This window comes from Sinocyclocheilus rhinocerous, unplaced genomic scaffold, assembly GCF_001515625.1.
Source record: "Sinocyclocheilus rhinocerous isolate Xijiao unplaced genomic scaffold, SAMN03320098_v1.1 scaffold1929, whole genome shotgun sequence".
Taxonomy (NCBI): domain Eukaryota; kingdom Metazoa; phylum Chordata; class Actinopteri; order Cypriniformes; family Cyprinidae; genus Sinocyclocheilus; species Sinocyclocheilus rhinocerous.
The window spans coordinates 146,014-164,603 of record NW_015659709.1 but is presented as its reverse complement, the minus strand read 5'-3'; the positions used below and the strand labels follow the sequence as shown (position 1 = coordinate 164,603).

General features: G+C 44.3%; 3 protein-coding genes across 4 annotated transcripts in view; all 3 read left to right on the top strand.

Moving 5' to 3' along the window:
* Positions 1 to 713: 713 nt before the first annotated feature.
* On the top strand, positions 714 to 17,820 carry LOC107724127 (stonustoxin subunit beta-like). Of its 2 annotated transcripts, none has more exons than XM_016532928.1 (4): positions 714 to 725; positions 11,409 to 11,672; positions 11,755 to 11,801; positions 17,274 to 17,820. In XM_016532928.1, exons 2-4 carry the CDS (start codon positions 11,512 to 11,514, stop codon positions 17,801 to 17,803), a joined length of 738 nt encoding a protein of 245 aa, XP_016388414.1. In that variant the 5' UTR covers positions 714 to 725; positions 11,409 to 11,511; the 3' UTR covers positions 17,804 to 17,820. The 2 variants fall into 2 exon arrangements, with proteins under 2 accessions (XP_016388414.1, XP_016388413.1); XM_016532927.1 differs by lacking the exon at positions 714 to 725 and adding an exon at positions 10,931 to 10,989 and having other exon boundaries at positions 11,499 to 11,672.
* Positions 6,339 to 9,037, top strand: LOC107724128 (protein NLRC3-like). The gene is made up of 3 exons (XM_016532929.1): positions 6,339 to 6,438; positions 6,874 to 8,384; positions 8,613 to 9,037. The coding sequence occupies exons 1-3, from the start codon at positions 6,389 to 6,391 to the stop codon at positions 9,035 to 9,037; spliced, it is 1,986 nt and encodes a 661-aa protein (XP_016388415.1). The 5' UTR covers positions 6,339 to 6,388.
* Positions 17,821 to 18,217: 397 nt separating the features above from the next.
* The window catches only part of LOC107724125 (stonustoxin subunit beta-like), a 2,539-nt gene continuing 2,166 nt past the window's right edge, over positions 18,218 to 18,590 (top strand). The window contains exons 1-2 of the mRNA XM_016532925.1: positions 18,218 to 18,242; positions 18,339 to 18,366. Of these exons, the coding sequence (XP_016388411.1) occupies positions 18,218 to 18,242; positions 18,339 to 18,366 (53 nt within the window). The remainder of the gene's footprint in view (positions 18,243 to 18,338; positions 18,367 to 18,590) is intronic.

Genomic DNA, 18,590 nt, shown 5'->3' with positions numbered 1-18,590 from the left:
TTAGGCATGTTGTGGGTGCCCACAGTAAGTGAGCAATTGATGAATTATGACTACAACGCCTGTATATGACATGTATTTGACATACAATTATCTGTATAGTAATAACATTGTATTATTTCTTTATCTAGTATAGGAGAATATATAAATTTAACTTCAAAGAATTTGGAAAATTGGAGGGGGGGGGGGTTATTAAATGTGCTTGTGTAACTGGGTGAAAAAAGGGATATTTTACTGATTTTTATTGAGAAATATATACAGTGCTGTGAAAAGGTTTTTGCCCCCTTCCTGTTTTTTTTTGTTACCATTGCCATGCATTATACGACTGATAGACTGCAACGGTTAAAGTTAAAAATCATCAAATGTGTTCTACTGAAGAAACAAAGTCACCTACATCTTGGATGCCCTGGTGGGGGTAAGCAGATAAACATCACATTTTCATTTTTGGGTGAACTATCCCTTTAAGAATGCTGCGAGCTCGATGTAGACAGCGTTTCCTCTGGATGTCCTCAATAGCAGGAAGTGGTGTTTACAGTGTTAGGGCAGAGCCTATTTCTCCTCTTGGACAATATTTCCCCTGCCTTTGAGAACACTCTCTCACAGGGTACAGAGGAGGCTGGTGTACACAAAAACTGCAGTGCCATCAGATATAGATGGGGGAACACATGTTTTTGTTCTTTCCAGTATTCAAGCGGATCATGGGTTCTTGGTATGTTAGTTTCCTTTAGGTATCGGTCAACCTCTATTACTGCATCAGCTGTGGCATTACCGTTTTTTTTACTCTGGTCCACAGCACTATCTAGCAGGTGCCAGAAGTTTCCACCTAAACAATTTGAAGTAGAAAAAAAATGTAAATATGACTGCAAATGTGAATGCATCACACACTAATTTTTATGTCATGAAATATTCACAAAAGTTTTTTTTCCAAAATAAATAAAAATATGCACTTGAACTAGTTGCCTGTTGAGATGATGTTTCTGTTGACTGAGTGCTTGACGTTGATGGGGTTTGTTCTTGGGCTCTGATGATGGTGGCACATTCCCCTTTTAGCCTTCTAACAGCTTCAGTCATTGTATTTTGATTGAGCAACCCAAAGGTTTTAAACCTTGTGTCCAGCAAGGTTGCCATGGTCATTACACTCATAGACTCTATATTCCATATATGTTCTCTCAGGCGTCTGGTCAGGTCTTCTGTCAGTTCTTTTGTAATGTCCATTAACCTAATCAATTTAAAATGGCTTGGTCACATTTGCAATATGAACATCAATATGAATGTTTTAACTGCTGAATAAATATACAAAATAAACACCTGATTTGTTCTCCCTGTAAGAATGGTGTATCATTTTCATCAGTGGAATGACTTTTGAACCTGACACATGTTTCTCCTCAGACAGTTCTACCGTAGCCTGCTGGAACGGCGAGAGCACACGGAGGACTGCCTCTATTGCTTCATACTGCTGTGGATGAAGGAGTGATGTCTGTCCTGAGAGAGGCTAGGGATGCCCCCACTGCTTGCCTTTCTTCATATAGGCGTTGAAGCATCTGAAAAGTGCTGTTCCACTTTTTTTTACACAGTTTAAGTGCAGGTCTGCGCCTTTCTTGCTGCATCTGTGTCAGCTTGCTGGATCTGAAATAGGTGACCATTTTCTTTGCCTTGGTGCGGCTGTCAAAGAGGGCAGAAACTTGGTCGAACGATTTTTTAACCATTAAATTAAGTGCATGTGCAATGCAGATTGTGTGCCTCACTTGTAGAGTCTTTGCACAAGCAGGGCTATATTTTCAGCTGTGTGGTTATCTGGAAACTTCTCTACCCCCAGCAAGACAGTGGTGAGCTTATCATTCCCATCAATGTAGTGGCAGGTTATGGCCAAGTAAGCGTCCATGTTAAGTGATGTCCACATATCTGAAGTTAAAGACACAGCCTTGACATTTTCCATTTCAGCTTTGGCAGAGTGAGGCCCCTCACTCCACAATGAATCCTTTCAATTAGCCTATGCCTTCACTTTTTCTATTCTCTTATTCTCCTTTATCTCTTCCTGTCCTATAGCTTTACTATTTTGAGCAAAGACTGAAAGCTTGTATAACGGGCACTTCTCCTGTTTATTGCCATCTTATGATAAATAGATTTTTTTAAGTATTTACAGTTGAAAAGTTACATGTCATCAATAGAAGAACAGATAATCTGTATACCATCTTTATCAAAATTAGAGGAAATAACTTAGATACGTGACCCTTACCTTCCAAATTTCCGTGTACTATAATTTAATGATGAAACACAGTACTGTATCAACATTAGACAAATTAAATGCCTGGAAAATGGATTTACAGGAATATATAGATGAGGCAGACTGGAACTATGCATGTCTTAAAGCACACAGACAATAAATACAAGGTTTAAATTACTTCAATATAAATGGTTAATGAGAATTGCATTAGGTTTGAAGAGTATGGATGCTCCATCTATGAAAATGTGGACAAAGGAGTTATCGAACTGTATTGGACTGGAAAGGCTAACTTACATTGCTAAGGGGAGACGGAAAGACTTTGATCGGCTATGGGAGCCATACATAAATATTATGTAAAATGGAAATGTAGACCTTACTGAAAAAGACATTGTTAACACTGTCTGTAGCAAATTTATTTATTTTTTACTTTTAGAAATATTTACTTATTTATTTTATTATTATATTTTTTATTATTATTTTTTTATTTTTTTATGCATTTCTTTTTAAGAAATGTAAATTGAATGTGTGTAAGTGAAAGCGTGTATGCTTGTGTACTTATTCTGGTGTTCCATAGGCTATTTTGTTAGTCAAGTCAAGTCAAGTCACCTTTATTTATATAGCGCTTTTAACAATACAGATTGTGTCAAAGCAGCTTTACAGTATCAAAATAGGAAAATACTGTGTCAATAATGCAAAGTGACAATAGTAAACACTCAATTTTCTTTGTGGCTCATCTAGTTGTCCTGATCTCCGCTGACATTCAGGGCTATAGAGGTCCTCTCTAGGTGCTGATTCACCATCTGGTCTGAATATGTACTGGATTCGGGTGACTGCAGTGACCATCTGATCTGGATACAGACTGGATCTGGTGGCTACAGTGACCTTGGAATAAGAAAGAAACAGACTAATATTAGCGTAGATGCCATTCTTCTTACGACGTAACAAGTACATTGGGTTTTATGGGGAGTGTTCCCAGTTCCGATTGACCTAATTAATGCAGCCTAACAATCCTTTAACGGATCTGAATATTAGAAGCGTATTAGTGTGTTATGTGTAAGCCAGGTTAAAGAGATGGGTCTTTAATCTAGATTTAAACTGACAGAGTGTGTCTGCCTCCCGAACAATGTTAGGTAGGTTATTCCAGAGTTTGGGCACTAAATAGGAAAAGGATCTGCCGCCCGCAGTTGATTTTGATATTCTAGGTATTATCAAATTGCCAGAGTTTTGAGAACGCAGCGGACGTGGAGGACTATAATGTAACAAGAGCTCGTTCAAATACTGAGGTGCTAAACCATTCAGGGCTTTATAAGTAATAAGCAAGATTTTAAAATCTATACAATGTTTAATAGGTAGCCAGTGCTTCTGTGGGCGGAGTACGCCCAGAACTCCCTAAGACAATCCACCACAGGGATCACCCTGTTCCAATGTATCCTTTGGTACCAATCTCAGTTATTCCCCTGGTCAGGTGAGCCCTCGGAGGTTCCAGCTGTCAACCACTGGTGGGAAGTGGGGGGGGGTGAAAGTTGCGTGTGTGAACCTGCGTCTACAAGCAATGAGGCTTAGTTACTTCAAAAACAGTGATTTTACTGGTTGCAGGAGTGATTGACGTGCTGCTTCAATGAGGTCGGCCGGAATTGCAGATGAAGTGGCAGATGTGGAGGGCTGGAGAGACAGATGAACAGCGTTAACCAGGTCAGCGAAAGGATCGGTGGGGTGATCCCCGCCAGTATCCGTGGAGCTCTGCATTTGGTCTGGTCTTCTGTCACACAACAGAAGGATGCAGACCCCCTCCTCCACGGTCGGCTCCTGACGGCCGGATGGGGCGATGACGACGGGGCCTACCTCGACCCCTGGGAGCTGGGCGATCTGGGTGTTCAGCGTGGTATTGTGTGAGAAGCGCTGGATAGAGGATGTCATGACAAGCGACCCAAGAGCGTTCCTCAGGACCGTAGTCCTCCCAGTTGATGAGGTACTCCAGTTTGGGGCCCCGCCGCCACGAGTCAAGGATGGCCCGGACCCAGTAGATGGCTTCCTCATCTGTGATTTCGGGAGGAGGAGGTACCTCATCGCCGCCAGATTCTGTGGGGGAAGACAACATGGAAAGATGGTGAGATGCGGTAGTGAGGTGGAAGGTTTAGCCTGTAGGTGACTTCGTTGAGCTGCCTCCGCACAGTGAATGGACCTATGTACCAGGGACTCAGTTTACGGCAAGGCAGGCGGAGACGGATGTCTCGTGTCGAGAGCCATACCTTCTGGCCTGGATGGTAGTGAGGGGTCGGTGTTCTTCGGGTGTCAGCTTGCCTCTTGTGTCTCCGCACTGCCCGTTGGAGATGCACATGAGCTGAGTCTCAAAGCGGGTTTAGGGAGAGAGCATGCTGTGATACTTTGAGAATATTTGTTATGGCGTCCTAGTTAGGGGAGTGTATATAAAGGCGTGAAGCAAAATAGAAGGGTGTTGCGTCATACTCAGCTGATCGCATTTCTGGAGTTTCATTGCGTTGCATGAGGGGTATGTATAGGTGTTTTCCATCTAGGTTGTCGGTGTTGTAGACTTTAATAGTGACTTTAACTGTTTGTTGTCTGCTACTAGTAATCTTTGTGAAGCTGGCGTTTGTTCGGGGCGCATGTTGCACCCATATATGGGCGATCGCTGGTCCTCTGCTGTTGTGTTTCTCTGCATTTGAGAATTGCGGGTGACGCCTGCTTGGGTGATTGCTGCTGCCTGTATGCGATCTATTATTCAATTCAATTCAAATGTACAACCCACTCTTGTCTCTCTAGCCCGCATAAAGGCGTGTTGGTTTGGGTTATAACTTTTTCTGTGTCCTAGGTGTTTAAACCATCCTGTGAGCGTGCCTGCTTTTGTGCTCCTGGCTCTGCATGGCTTATAACAGGGACTACAGCATGGCTTGCAATTTCAACACTGCTGTTTTGCTTTTGTATAATGTTTAATTCATCTGTTTTGCTTTAATGTATGTTTTGCACTTAAGTCCTGTGTTTGTAGTCAGTTTATTTGGTTGGCTTGCATTTATTAATTTTTGTTTTAAACGTATGTTTTTCATTTAAGTTTTGGTGTTTGCAGTTAATTCATTTGTTTGGTTTGCATTCACTACTTTAAATTTGCATTTAATCCTTTTGTTTGCAACTAAGCTTGTTGCATTATTAATGTTTGTTTTGCAGTCAAGCACTTTGTTTGGTATTTAATTTTTTTCTTTCTTTATTACTTTTGTTTTCTGGCAACAAGTTTGCTTGTGTTTCTCGTGGTTTGATTGTCTGTTTAATTTCCTTCTCTTTTTGTCTTTTGTGGGAGCTGGGGGCTCGGAGAAGTCAGGCTGGCTGTTCCTGTGCAGAAATAGCTCTTTTCACCAAAGTGGTGTGGATTTGCAGTGAATTTCCTGGGGTGTGTAAGTGTGGTTTTGTGCACGTGTGGGTATTCAGTAGTGCGGGCCCTATTGAAGCCCGGTGTCTAGCCGCCTCCCTATTGCGAAGCCCTTGCTCTTTTTTGGGGGGGCTTTTGTTTTGTATGTATTTCATGGCAGCTTGTTGCACTTGATGTGCATAATCTTCTTTTTTTTACTGAACAAGGATTCATTTTAATTGAGCAATTGTTTAATAAAGATTTGTTACTTTTATACAAGGTATTCGTGTCTCTGGGTCATTTTGTGAGAAGGTGAACCTGTGGGCCTGTGGGTCTTTCCCGGGTGTTAATCCCCGGGTGGCGTAGTCGCGATTGTGTGAATTAGTAGAATAGTTTCAAAGTTGAGTAATTTCTTTAACCCTTTATAACGTTGCCGCCCGTCACATTAAGATGATTTAAAGTAGCCTACGTATAGTTTGTTGAAGCATATTTGTCATACTATCTACACTACACAATATGTTAAATTGAGAGTGTGTGTGTGTGTGTGTAGGAGAGACAGCAGGGTTTGCTGACGATCATAAACAAAAGCTCGTAACATGACGGTGATCAGAGGAATCACAATCAGCAGTGACTCAGTTACTCATTAAAAACACTGACGGTGTGAAACCGTCGTTAGAGACAGACTTATAATAAATGAAACGGCAGACACAACTAAAGGAAGAATGATTTCTGTGTGTTTTATCAGTATCTGGAGTCAGAGATCTTCATCTGCAGATCCCAGCTGTGTGTCTCTGAAGAGTGACAAATCAATGGATGCTTCTCCTAATTTCAGTAATGAACCAGTGACCTCTGACCCCAGGTGAGGATGAATATGTGGTGGTGGTTTAACTGATCTAGTGAATCTAGGAGCCAATTAATATGAGTGTTAAAAACAGAGAAATGAAATGCATGTGTAAATTAATATTAGTGCTGTGCTTCACTCTGAAATGCAGAACATCAGACTGTATACCTTTTGGCAATTTGGTAAGCACAAAAAGCCATATTGCGATTTTCAGATTTTAGTTTGTTTTTCAATGCTTGGACAACAAAAACAATAGCACAAAATAGCACAGCTTTAGAGACCATTTATGTTATTATGAGAAGTGTAAAATATTTTTGGTTCATTATGAAAAAGGCGAAAAAGATTAGTCCTTAATGGGAAACACTGGATATAAGAAAATTATTGACTAACAGAACCTGTGATGTCAGCTTGAGTTTTATTCATAATTGTATTGTCTTTTTGTTGTTGTTTCAGCAGAGTGGATGGAGTCTCGCGCTTACAGTTTGGACCCTCTGCCTCTTGTCCGACCAGCAGCTTCACCCCCATTAGAGCGTCCCTGAATAGATGCACCCGATCAGTGAATGCTGAACTACTGAGAGTCAAAGAGCAGCACAAAACCAGCATGAGGAGCAAGTATGAGAGATTATTTGAGGGACTGAAACTCCAGGAGAATGAAAGCCTCCTGAACAGGATCTACACACAGCTCTACGTCATAGAGGGAGAGAGAGAAGGAGTGAATGAAGAACATGAGGTTTTGCAGATGGAGAAAACAGCCAGAACACAAGACACTCCAATCTACTGCAATGACATCTTTAAAGCCTCAGCTGAAGCAGGATCTGAGGAGAAAGAGCAGATCAAGACTGTTCTTACTAAAGGCATCGCTGGAATCGGAAAAACCGTCTCTGTGCAGAAGTTCATTCTGGACTGGGCCGAGGGAAAAGCCCATCAGGATGTAGATTTCATGTTTGTGCTTCCATTTCGAGAGCTGAACTTGATCCGAGATCATCAGTACAGTCTTCACAGACTTCTGCTGGACTTTCATCCTGAACTTCAAGATCTGGACTCACAGATTTATGAGGAGTGTAAAGTTGTGTTCATCTTTGATGGTCTGGATGAAAGCAGAATCACACTGATGTTTTCAGACGCTCAGAAAGTTTGTGATGTGACTGAGACTTCATCAGTGGCTGTGTTGATGTCAAACCTCATGAAAGGAGAGCTGCTTCCCTCTGCTCTCATCTGGATCACCTCCAGACCAGCAGCAGCCAATCAGATCCCCTCCAAATACATCCACCGTCTGACAGAAATTCAGGGATTCAGTGAGCGTCAGAAGGAGGGATATTTCAGGAAGAGAATCAGTGACCAGCATCAAGCCAGCAGAATCATCTCACACATCAGAAGAGCAAGAAGCCTTCATATCATGTGCCACATCCCCGTCTTCTGCTGGATTTCATCCACTGTGCTTCAGAAGCTCCTGGAAGAAGATCTGAGTGCAGAAATCCCTCAAACTCTGACTGAAATGTACATCCACTTCCTACTGATTCAGATCAACATGAGGAACCAGAAGTATGAAGAGAGAGATCCAGAGAAACTCCTGCAGTCCAACAGAGAAGTGATTGTGAAACTTGCTGAAGTGGCTTTCAAACAGCTGATGAAGGGCAATGTGATGTTCTACGAGGAGGACCTGATTGAGAGCGGCATAGACCTCACTGACGCCTCAGTGTATTCTGGGATTTGCACTGAGATCTTTAAGCAGGAATCTGTGATTCATCAGAGGAAAGTCTACAGCTTCATTCATCTGAGCATTCAGGAGTTTCTTGCTGCTTTCTATGTTTTTTACTTTCATGTGAGTACAACTATGGAGGAATTGAAGAATTTAGCTTCAGTACAATATTTGCTTAAAGGTGTAGTAGATGAATCACTTCAGAGCAGAGATGGCCATCTGGATCTGTTCCTGCGGTTCCTGCTGGGCGTCTCACTGGAGTCCAATCAGAGACTCTTACAGGAACTACTGACACACTACAGCAAAAGAGAGACATAGAAATGTACTGTCACGACCGGCTCAAAGCCGTAATAAATGAAAGGAGGACATGCGGTTGGTAAGGTTGCAACAAATTATTTATTAACAAAAGAAATGAAAAATAACTGCCATTTCTGTTTGACACAAGATGTTATAGAGTCAGACAGAACAAGTCTCACAACTCATAACAAAATCCAGAATGGACGGCTGGATCTGTTCCTGCGGTTCATGCTGGGCATCTCACTGGAGTCCAATCAGAGACTCTTACAGGATCTACTGACACACACCGAGAACAGCTCAGAGAGCATCAGGAGAACCACACAGTACATTAAAGAGAAGATCAAAAAAGGACATGGACTCTCCACTGAAAGATCCATCAATCTGTTCCTCTGTCTGCTGGAAGTGAAAGATCAGACTCTGTCCAGAGAGATTCAGGCGTTTGTGAAGTCAGACAAACACTCAGAGAAGAAACTCTCTCCTGCTCACTGCTCAACAATCACCTACATGCTTCAGATGTCAGAGGAGCCGCTGGATGAGCTGGACCTCAAGAAATACAACACATCAGATGAGGGCAGAAGAAGACTGGTACCAGCCGTGATCAACTGCAGAAAAGCTCTGTGAGTGTTGAATTATTAGCAAATGAATACTCGTGTTTAAAGAAGACCTATTATAAGCCATGTTGAGTATGTTTCAGAAATATTATGCTTATTCCTATAACCATGTTAGATCTTTGGTGGAAAAACCACATTGCTGGTCAATTATGGCAAGAATCAAAATTACGATAATTTATAATGTAATCAATACAGATTTCTGTCATAAAACTCTAGATGGCACAGGCTGATCGGTCCGTAACTTGATCTTATTGTAATCACATCATTCACTGTTGGGCATAGCTGATTGGTTTCTGCTGTATCAGTAGCTATTGAGCACGCTGCTTAACATACAAATACTTGGTCAGCATCTTTGTAGCAGTTTACAGTACGCTTTCAGAAGTCCTCTGAAATTCAGCATCTAAGATAAGTGAACATTCTTTTACTCCTTATCTCTATGCTTTATTGCATGCTCTGCATTTTAATTCCTAAACTAGCAACCATATACAGATTTTAAAATCAAGTTCTAAACACCCCTAAGCAGAAGCAGCATGTCTTGCTCACAGCAGCATGTCATGTATGTATTGGCAGAAGCATGTCCCGTACTTGCTCTGCAGCAGCAGAAGCAATAACAGCAGCAGCAGCGTAGCAGATTGAGTGACTGAATGGAATTCAAGCGTAGTTCAGGCAGACCACTAATCGCTACCCTACCCTGACGCTCAACAGAAGTTACAGAAGATCTGTGAATGATTTTCTCTCTTTTGTTGTTTGATTAACATTAATAACACAAACAGCAGCAGGATTATTAGGCTACTGTCACTTTAAGACTAAATGCAGTAATATACTGATACACATTTTATTTTCTCCAAACTGTTTATGTTCAGGCAGACCACTAATCGCTACCCTACCCTGACGCTCAACAGAAGTTACAGAAGATCTGTGAATGATTTTCTCTCTTTTGTTGTTTGATTAACATTAATAACACAGACAGCAGCAGGATTATTAGGCTACTGTCACTTTAAGACTAAATGCAGTAATATACTGATACACATTCTATTTTCTCCAAACTGTTTATGTTCACTTAATATATAACTGACCAGGTTGACGTGAATAATAAACTTAGAGACTTAAAGTGGTGACAGAAGTAAAATAAAGTAGGCGTTGAAGTGCTGTTCTGGAGGCACTGCGATGCAAATATCTACTACAGTGCAACATCACCATGTGGAGGAAGTAGAAAAGAGTCGTTTTGGCAGCTTTGATTCATCTAATGCTCTTTTTTGCAGTGAAGAGGAATGTTTTAGGTCTGAAACTTACAGTATTTGTATAGCATAGTGACCACATACATATCAAAATATCAAGGAAAGCTTCATTGTCATGATCATGTCATGATCCCTCTTGTCATGATCCCTTAACTAAATGCGTTCAACAACCATGAAAGTCCTCAGATGAATCAAAAGTTTTGAGTTACTGTTTAAGAAAATGTTTCTGCTGAGAAGTAGTTTAAGAGACTAAACATGAGAACGGACTAAACTCACTCAGATACATGTGTCAAAATTGATAATATAATTTAAGCAAATGCAGCCAAAGTGGCAAATAATAGGAAACTAAAATGTTTATTAAATGGACATTTATGCAGTAAGAATTTAATGTTAAACAGTAAAACTAAATACACAGATATATGGAGAGGATCTTCTCAGGTTCATAATTCAAACCTCAACAAAACATTGCTTCAAATATTCACACATTGAAAAATGTAGCAAAGAAGCAGTCAAAAGCTCATCTGATCTCTGATCTTAATGAATCTGAATGATAAAATTATCAGGTAATCTCACTGCTCAGTGTTGTGAGAGTTTGTCATCAGCTCTACAGTCCTCAAACTCTGTCCTGACACAGCTGAACCTGAGTAACAATGACCTGCAGGATTCAGGAGTGAAGCTGCTCTCTGATGGACTGAAGAGTCCACTGTCAGCTGCAGATACTAAGGTTTGAATTTCACATTCATTTTTATTAATTTGGTTCAAAAAAATGAACTAATGTCAAGTCACTTTTCACAATCCAGGTATTTTCTAAACTGCTTTACTGAATATTGTTCCTTAATGTTTTAAAGTCAGAGTGAGCAGCCAAAGGTAAAAAAAAAAAAACATTGAGCGGAGTCAGTTGTCTTCTGACATCACAATGAATGTACATCTATGTTAAATATGATCTAGTTACATTGTGTGTTTGTATGTGTGTGTTTGTATGCGTAAGAGATAATTATGTCTATTGAATAAATTATGTTTTCATTCATTTAAACAATGTTTAGTGTAGTTACTAAAGTCCATCCTGAATTGACTAGAGAGATGCAGTCGGCAGTCAGTGACGTGTATCTCACTGTCTGGCTGCTGTAGTTAAGAGTTGTTCAGCAACATGAGGCTGGGGCTGAACAGGAGCTGATACAGCTTCACATGCACTTCTCTCTTCCCAACAACACACTGCTCTGCTCTATTCTGTAGGTTGTCTGGCTGTATGGTGACAGAGGAAGGCTGTGGTTATTTGTCTTCAGCTCTGAGTTCAAACCCCTCACACCAGAGAGAGCTGGATCTGAGCTACAATCACCCAGGACAATCAGGAGTCCAGCTGCTCAAACACAAACTGGAGGATCCAAACTATAAACTGCAGATACTCAAGTATGTCAAACACTAATACTGACATACTGAATGTGTGTGAATGATGCAGATGTACAGTAATGTGTGTTTTTTGTGTTTATAGTGTGGATCATGGAGGAGAGATCATGATGACAGTAGGATCACGAAAGTGTAGGTTTACAAACACAGACACACACACACACACACACTTATCTGTTTTGTTGCTCTGTATGTTCCCTATCGATACTTCATTCATACTGCGTCTGCTAAGACGCTATGGGAAAAAGTCGTTTTTTCTCCTAAACTGAAGACTTTTTAAATAACGCAGTGTAACTGCATGGCCATTGGTTCGTGCAGTATACTTTAAAAACGAACTAATGGCTCGGCAGCGGTGCTGCACAAACCTATGGCCACGAAGCCCGCCAGAATGGGTGGGGCCATCGGCCTATATAAGCGGTCGTTTCACCCGAGGATTCAGATTTCTTCTCCTTCAGCGATAACGACGTTCTTCGCTGATCTACGAGACTCAAAGCCTCTCGCCGTTGAAACGCCTTCACAGAAGGATCAAGCTGAACCAGCGACCCTCTGCTCGGCTGATTCGCAACTTCTCCGCCGCCTTCAGCAGCATCAGTCCCAGCTGATCCCCTGCCACCATCCGGCGAGCCTAAAAGAGCTTATTTTTAAGGAGGTAAGTTCTAAAAGAGCATTTTTCTAGCGACGTTGTTGCAAATGTCACTCTGCAAGTGTGGCTTGTGCAGGCTGCACGAGGCAGAAGGGCAGTGAGTGCATCGCCTGTCTGGGCAGCCCTCACGCAGAGACTGCACGCTCACTGAGACAGAATGCTCTCGCTGAGAGCATGAGTCTTGCTCTTCTCGCACTTTATGAAGGCTGCCCAGCTCTCTCGTTTCTCCTCTCTCAGCAAAGCTTGGAGAGAGAAACAGCAGAGCCATGGGACTGAGCAACCGAGGTTGAGCGATCGCACGCCGGCACAGAACACACATGCTTGCTCTCCCCGCTTCACTTGATCCGCCACGGAAGGGCAGTGAGTTGCGCGCTCACTGAGACAGAATGCTCTCACTGAGAGCATGAGTCTTGCTCTTCTCCACTCGTGGACCGCCTTCAATGAAAGCATCCCCGCTCTCCCATTTCTCCACTCTCAGCAAGGCTCGGAGAGAGAAACAGCGGAGTCAGGGAACTAAGCAACCGGGTCCGAGCGATCTCACGCTGGCACAGAGCCCGCGTGCTCGCTCTCCCCGCTACAATTGATCCGCCGTGCGTCTTACACGTAAAGGATTAGCGCCCCTTGTTACATCGAGCGGCTTAATCCTCCTAGGCGGATTGGAGCAGAACGCGGTCACTGACAGCTTCGCATTTGTGAGTGTGTCGCTGAGGCTGTGCTCACAGAGACGAGCTGCTTTCATTACGAAAGCAGTCTGTCCCTGTTTTGCTCGCGAGAGTCGGCCCCGCCTCCCCCACTCTCACGTTTCTCTCCTCCCAGTTACCTCGGAGGAAGAAACGGCGAACTCGTGGGGATGAGCGATCAGGTTTCAGTGATTTAACGCTGGCAAAGCCCCCGCGTGCTTCACTCTCCATGCAGCTCTTTGATCTGCCAGTGTGTTTACACGTGAGGATCTGCACCTCTCGTTTGTCGAGCGGCTCAATCCTTCTAAGCGGATCGGAGCAGAACGCTGTCACCAATGATTCAATATCACTGAAAGCTTTGTATTTGAATGCGCCTCTCGCCTGGGCCACGCCCACGCTGAGGCTGTGCTCGCTGAGACGGACCGCTCTTACTACAAGAGTTTATGTCTCAATCTGCTTTGCTCGCGGCTCGCCTTCTTCAATGAAGGCGGCCCCTCCCCTCGTCTGCTACGAGCGGATCTGAGAGAATGCGCACAACACTTTTGATCTGCTGGTGTTTACACATAAAGATCATCAGTACCCCTTTTCTAATGAGCCGTTTGATCTTTTAAAGTGGATTAAAGGAGAATGCTGTCACTAGTGATTATTATCACTGACAGCTTCGGATTGGATGCGTCTGGGCCACGCTGAGGCAACCCGTTCAGTTCCGGGTGCCTAAGGCAATATGTTCGTTGTGAACAATGGGCCCGTTCATGCGCCCACACAACTATCCGCTGTGATAGCGGGCAAATGACAAATTTCTATTTCTGTTTATCACGAGTGTGGGGTCCCTGTACAGCGACCAGCCACTCTAATTAATCCAACCCCTTGTCACGCGGGCCGAGGCCTGGCAGGCCATCCCCAGGGTGTCAGAATGGGTTTTGGGGATAATAAAACGAGGTTATTCACTGCAATTCGCTCGATGACCTCCGTTATTCAGCTGCGTGGTTCCCACATGTCCTGCACTCCAAGGTGATGAATTTGCTGGTGAAAGGAGCTATAGAAATGGTTCCCCCAGCTCAGAGCAAGTCAGGCCTCTACAGTCGCTATATTCTTGTCCCCAAAAAGGATGGCGCCCTGCGGCCCATCTTCGATCTCAGATGCCTGAATCGCGCCCTCATGAAACGGCCATTCAGGATGACTACACTGAAGCAGATCCTCTTGCAAATCCGCCCAGAGGACCGGTTCTTTTCTCCGGACTTGAAAGACGCCTGCTTTCACATCCAGATAGCCTTCCACCACAGGCAATTCTTGAGATTCGCCTTCGAGGAAGTGGCTTGTCAATACACGGTCCTTCCCTTTGGACTGTCCCTGGCTCCATGCACTTCACTCTGAAGCAGAAGGGAATTCGCATTCTCAATTACCTCGACTACTGACTCGTTCTGGCCCAGTTGGAGGCAGAGTCACTATCTCACAGAGCCCTCCTCTTCAGCCACTTAGAATGCCTGGGGCTCAGGGTCAATTTTGCCAAGAGTGCACTGTCACCCTGCCAACGTATCGTTCGAGTATTGTTCCTGGGAACAGTGTTCGAATCAACCCAAATTGAGAGCGGTGGTCGCGACAGAGTATGCTCTGGTCAGCTCGCGGCTTCCTTCAAGATCGGTGCCCCTCGCTCCCTCAAGTCGTTTCAAAAGATGCTGGGCCTTATGGCCACAGCGTCTCCAGTGCTACAGTTGGGCCTGCTTCGTATGTGTCCCCTTCAGTACTGGCTGAAACCGCAGGTTCCATCACATGCGTGGCATCACAGATGCCTACTTATAAGGGTATACCAGGCCCGTGTAACAGCCCTGACCCCTTGGAAGAATGCTCAGTGGATGGAACAGGGCGTCCCCCTGGGAATGGTCTGCAGGAGAAAGATGGTTTCGACAAATGCTTCCAACATGGGTTGGGGAGCTCTGTGCAAAGGAAAACCGGCTTTCGGCCACTGGTCGAAAGCGGAGGAAGGTCTTCACATCAACTGCCTCGAAATGCTGGCGGTATGTCGGGCCTGTCAAACCTTCCTACCGGACCTGAGGGGACACCACGTTCTGGTCCGCTGGGACAGCATGACTGTGGTGTCCTACGCAAATCGCCAGGGAGGGGAGAAAATCGCTTCCTTGAGGCGCCTCCTTGTGCTGGTCGAGCAGCTCCTGGAATAGGCTCAGTTCAACCTACGCTCGCTGAGAGCAGTGCACGTTCCGGGCAAACTGAACCAAGGAGCGGACATGTTGTCACGAAGCAAAGCCCCCTCACAAGAGTGGTTGCTTCATCCGCAGACGGTTCAAAAAATTTGGGAGATCTTTGGCAAGGCGGAAGTGGACTTCTTCGCCTCAAAAGACAACTCTCACTGCCCAATTTATTATTCCAGGGACAAGGACGCGTTGGCCCACAACTGGCCCAGCCCCCTTCTCTATGCTTTTCTCCCGATCGCCCTGATCCCGTAGGTAATAAGTCGAATCAGGGAACAAGAACGCAAGGTTCTCCTGGTGGCCCTGCACTGGAGAAACCAGCATTGGTTATCAGAGCTGTCGCAGCTGTTCATAGCAGCCCCATGGCCCATTCCCCTGAGGCAGGATCTCTCTCAGGCGAACAGGACGATATGGCACCCCCAGCCCGATCTGTGGGCTCTCCATCTTTGGCCATTCGATGGGAGCCTGCAAGGCTAGAGCTTTCTCAGGCTAGAGCTCCATCTACAAGATGCCTCTACTCCCTCAAATGGTCGGTGTTCTCCACCTGGTGCTCAACCCGCGGCAAGGGCCTGTCAGTCTGTGACGTATCGGTGATATTGTCCTTTCTGCAGGAGCTGTTGGATAAGGGGCACTCCCCCATCCACGCTCAAGGCCCTATAGCAGGCCAGTCGGTGGGCAGGAACAACCTTGTTGTCCATTTTCTGAGGGGGGGCTAGGAGGCTGAATCCACCCCTTCCCCTCACTGTCCCTACGTGGGAACTGCCCACTGTTCCGAGGGACCTGAAAGGCCCTCCCTTTGAGCTGCTGCAGTCTGTAGACCTTCGGTCCCTGTCATTAAAAACCGTTCTGCTGCTAGCAGTAGCATTGGTCAAACGAATGGAAGATTTACAGGTGCACTCTGTGAGCCCTACCTATCTGGAGTTCGGGCCTGGCGACTCTATAATTTCGTCCTGAAACTGAGGCATGTTTATATACCTAAGGTGCTCTCTACTCCATTCAGGGAACAGGTCATTACACTCTCTGCGCTTCCTCTCTCAGAAGAGGACCAGGAGTTGAACTTACCTTGTCCAGTCAGGGCGCTGAAAGTTTACATTGAGTGTTCCGCCCAGTTTAGAACAGCTCTTTGTTTGCATCGGTGGCCGCGCTAATGGGCATCCGGTCACGAAGCAGAGACTTCCTAAGTGGATAGTTGAAGCTATTACACTAGCTAACTCTTCCTTGGGCATGTAATGCCCCATTGGAGTACGAGCCCATTCAACTAGAGATGTCGCCTCTTCTTGGGCGTGGTCTAACGGCGAGTCCATTGCGGAAATTTGTGCGGCGGCCGGTTGAGCCTCGCCATCCACATTTGCTAGGTTTTACAACCTGGACGTCCCTACCTTACAGGCTAGGGTTCTTTCTGCATAACTGACACGCACTTACATGTTCAAACGCTCAGAGGATTTACTTGTGCGCTCTCGGCCCTCATGGGTGCCGGGGCTGTGCAAGTCTCCTGGAATGATCACTCAGGCCGGGCGTAACCTCTGTGAGCTTAGCCCGTTCGCCTTGGGAGGTGTTTGCTATTCTTGTCCCCTTGGGCCCTGAAGTGCCTAGGATCAAGGGTACACATGTAGTCGTTCCTCTGCCAATAGCACGGCGTGATTGTACTGGTTCCCATAGCGTCTTAGCAGACGCAATACGAGTAAAGTATCGATAGGGAACATACTCGGTTACAAGCGTAACCTTGGTTCCCTGAGATACGGGAACGCGTACTGCATTGCTAGCCGTGCTATGCAGCTGCACGACTCAGTCGTGCAGTAACCTGACCTTTGCCCTAACCTAGGGCAAGCGGCCGCTTATATAGCCAGATGGCCCCACCCATTCTGGCGGGCTTCTTGGCTATTGGTTCGTTTTGAAAGTATACTGCACGAACCGATGGCCGTGCAGTTACACTGCGTTATTAAAAAAGGCTTCAGTTTAGGAGAAAAAATTACTTTTCCCCATAGCGTCTTAGCAGATGCATTACTCATTCCCGTATCTCAGGGAACCCAGGTTACGTTTGTAACGGAGTACGTTTCTCTCTTCTTGTGTTCAGATGCCTGTGATCTCACACTGGATCCAAACACAGCAAACACTCGTCTCATTCTGTCTGATGAGAACAGGAAGATCACATGTGTGAAAGATCATCAGCCGTATCCTGATTATCCAGAGAGATTTGATGAGTGTCATCAGGTTCTGTGTGTTGAGAGTCTGACTGGACGCTGTTACTGGGAGGCTGAATGGAGTGGACGTGTAAAAATATCAGTGTCATATAAAGGAATCAGCAGGAAAGGAGGGACTGATGACTGTTGGTTTGGATCCAGTGACAAATCCTGGAGTCTGTACTGCTCTGATAACAGATTCACTGTCCGTCACAATAACAACAGAACTGTTATACCTGCCATCCGTTCATCCTCTAATAGAGCAGGAGTGTATGTGGACGTGTCGGCCGGCACTCTGTCCTTCTACAGCGTCTCTGACACACACATAGTCACACACTTACACACATTCAACACTACATTCACTGAACCCCTCTGTGCTGGATTTAGGGTTTATCCTGATTCCTCATTGTCTCTGTGTGATTAAACAATAGAGAGACTCTCTGTAAATCCTTTCTGATGTTCACATGCACACAAACCCATCAAATCTCACGTCATTACATTTGTATTAAAAAGAAAAGTTCACAAATAAAATGTTATTTAAATGTTACTGCTGTGAGTTATTATTTTAATAAATGCAAAATGCTTAAAAACACTAACTTGATTAGATTAATACATAGCTTTAATAAATAGAATATTGATTACTGTCACACAACAGAAGAGGACAGAAAGGTAAGTGACATATAAACAGAAGTTTATTGAACGGCTGACACAGCACAGGAACGAGAATGAAGTAACGGTAAGTATGGCAGTTCAATGGAAATGGATATGACTTCGCTGAATGGTAACTGAATGTCTTTCTTACAGATGTAGGAACGAACACACGGACGGCAGGTAGTAGATGACTGAAGACAGAATCCTGGACGGTACGTGATATATACAGGTGAGTAGCAGGTAAGGTCTCTGTAGTGTAGGAACGACGAGACCAGACAAAGGAGTGCAGGTTGTGTGTGTCTTTATAGTGAGTGTTGATGAGGAGGTGCAGGTGTGGTGAATCAGAATCCTGGGGAGAGTGAACGAGTGGGCGGATGTAGTGTTTGACAAAAACACAATTTTCTCAGATTTTTGTTCCGAATATTGCTTTTTTTATTAAACTTGCACATATTCAAGTGTTGATAAAAAATAATGAAGTCAAATTTTTTTTTTTTTAAGCAGAGGCTTTTTCATGGAAAAATTTTCATGAAAATTATTATTTTTTTAAATGCTGGTGGTGG

What these genes read in the sequence shown, in the direction of transcription:
- LOC107724128 (XM_016532929.1), top strand. Translation starts at nt 6,389, where the DNA reads ATGGATGCTTCTCCTAATTTCAGTAATGAACCAGTGACCTCTGACCCC. An exon ending in CCAGTGACCTCTGACCCCAG is followed by an intron (nt 6,439 to 6,873) that starts GTGAGGATGAAT and finishes TTGTTGTTTCAG; the next exon opens with CAGAGTGGATGGAGTCTCGC. An exon ending in GGGCGTCTCACTGGAGTCCA is followed by an intron (nt 8,385 to 8,612) that starts ATCAGAGACTCT and finishes ATAACAAAATCC; the next exon opens with AGAATGGACGGCTGGATCTG.
- LOC107724127 (XM_016532928.1), top strand. Translation starts at nt 11,512, where the DNA reads ATGGTGACAGAGGAAGGCTGTGGTTATTTGTCTTCAGCTCTGAGTTCA. An exon ending in TATAAACTGCAGATACTCAA is followed by an intron (nt 11,673 to 11,754) that starts GTATGTCAAACA and finishes TTGTGTTTATAG; the next exon opens with TGTGGATCATGGAGGAGAGA. An exon ending in GACAGTAGGATCACGAAAGT is followed by an intron (nt 11,802 to 17,273) that starts GTAGGTTTACAA and finishes TCTTGTGTTCAG; the next exon opens with ATGCCTGTGATCTCACACTG.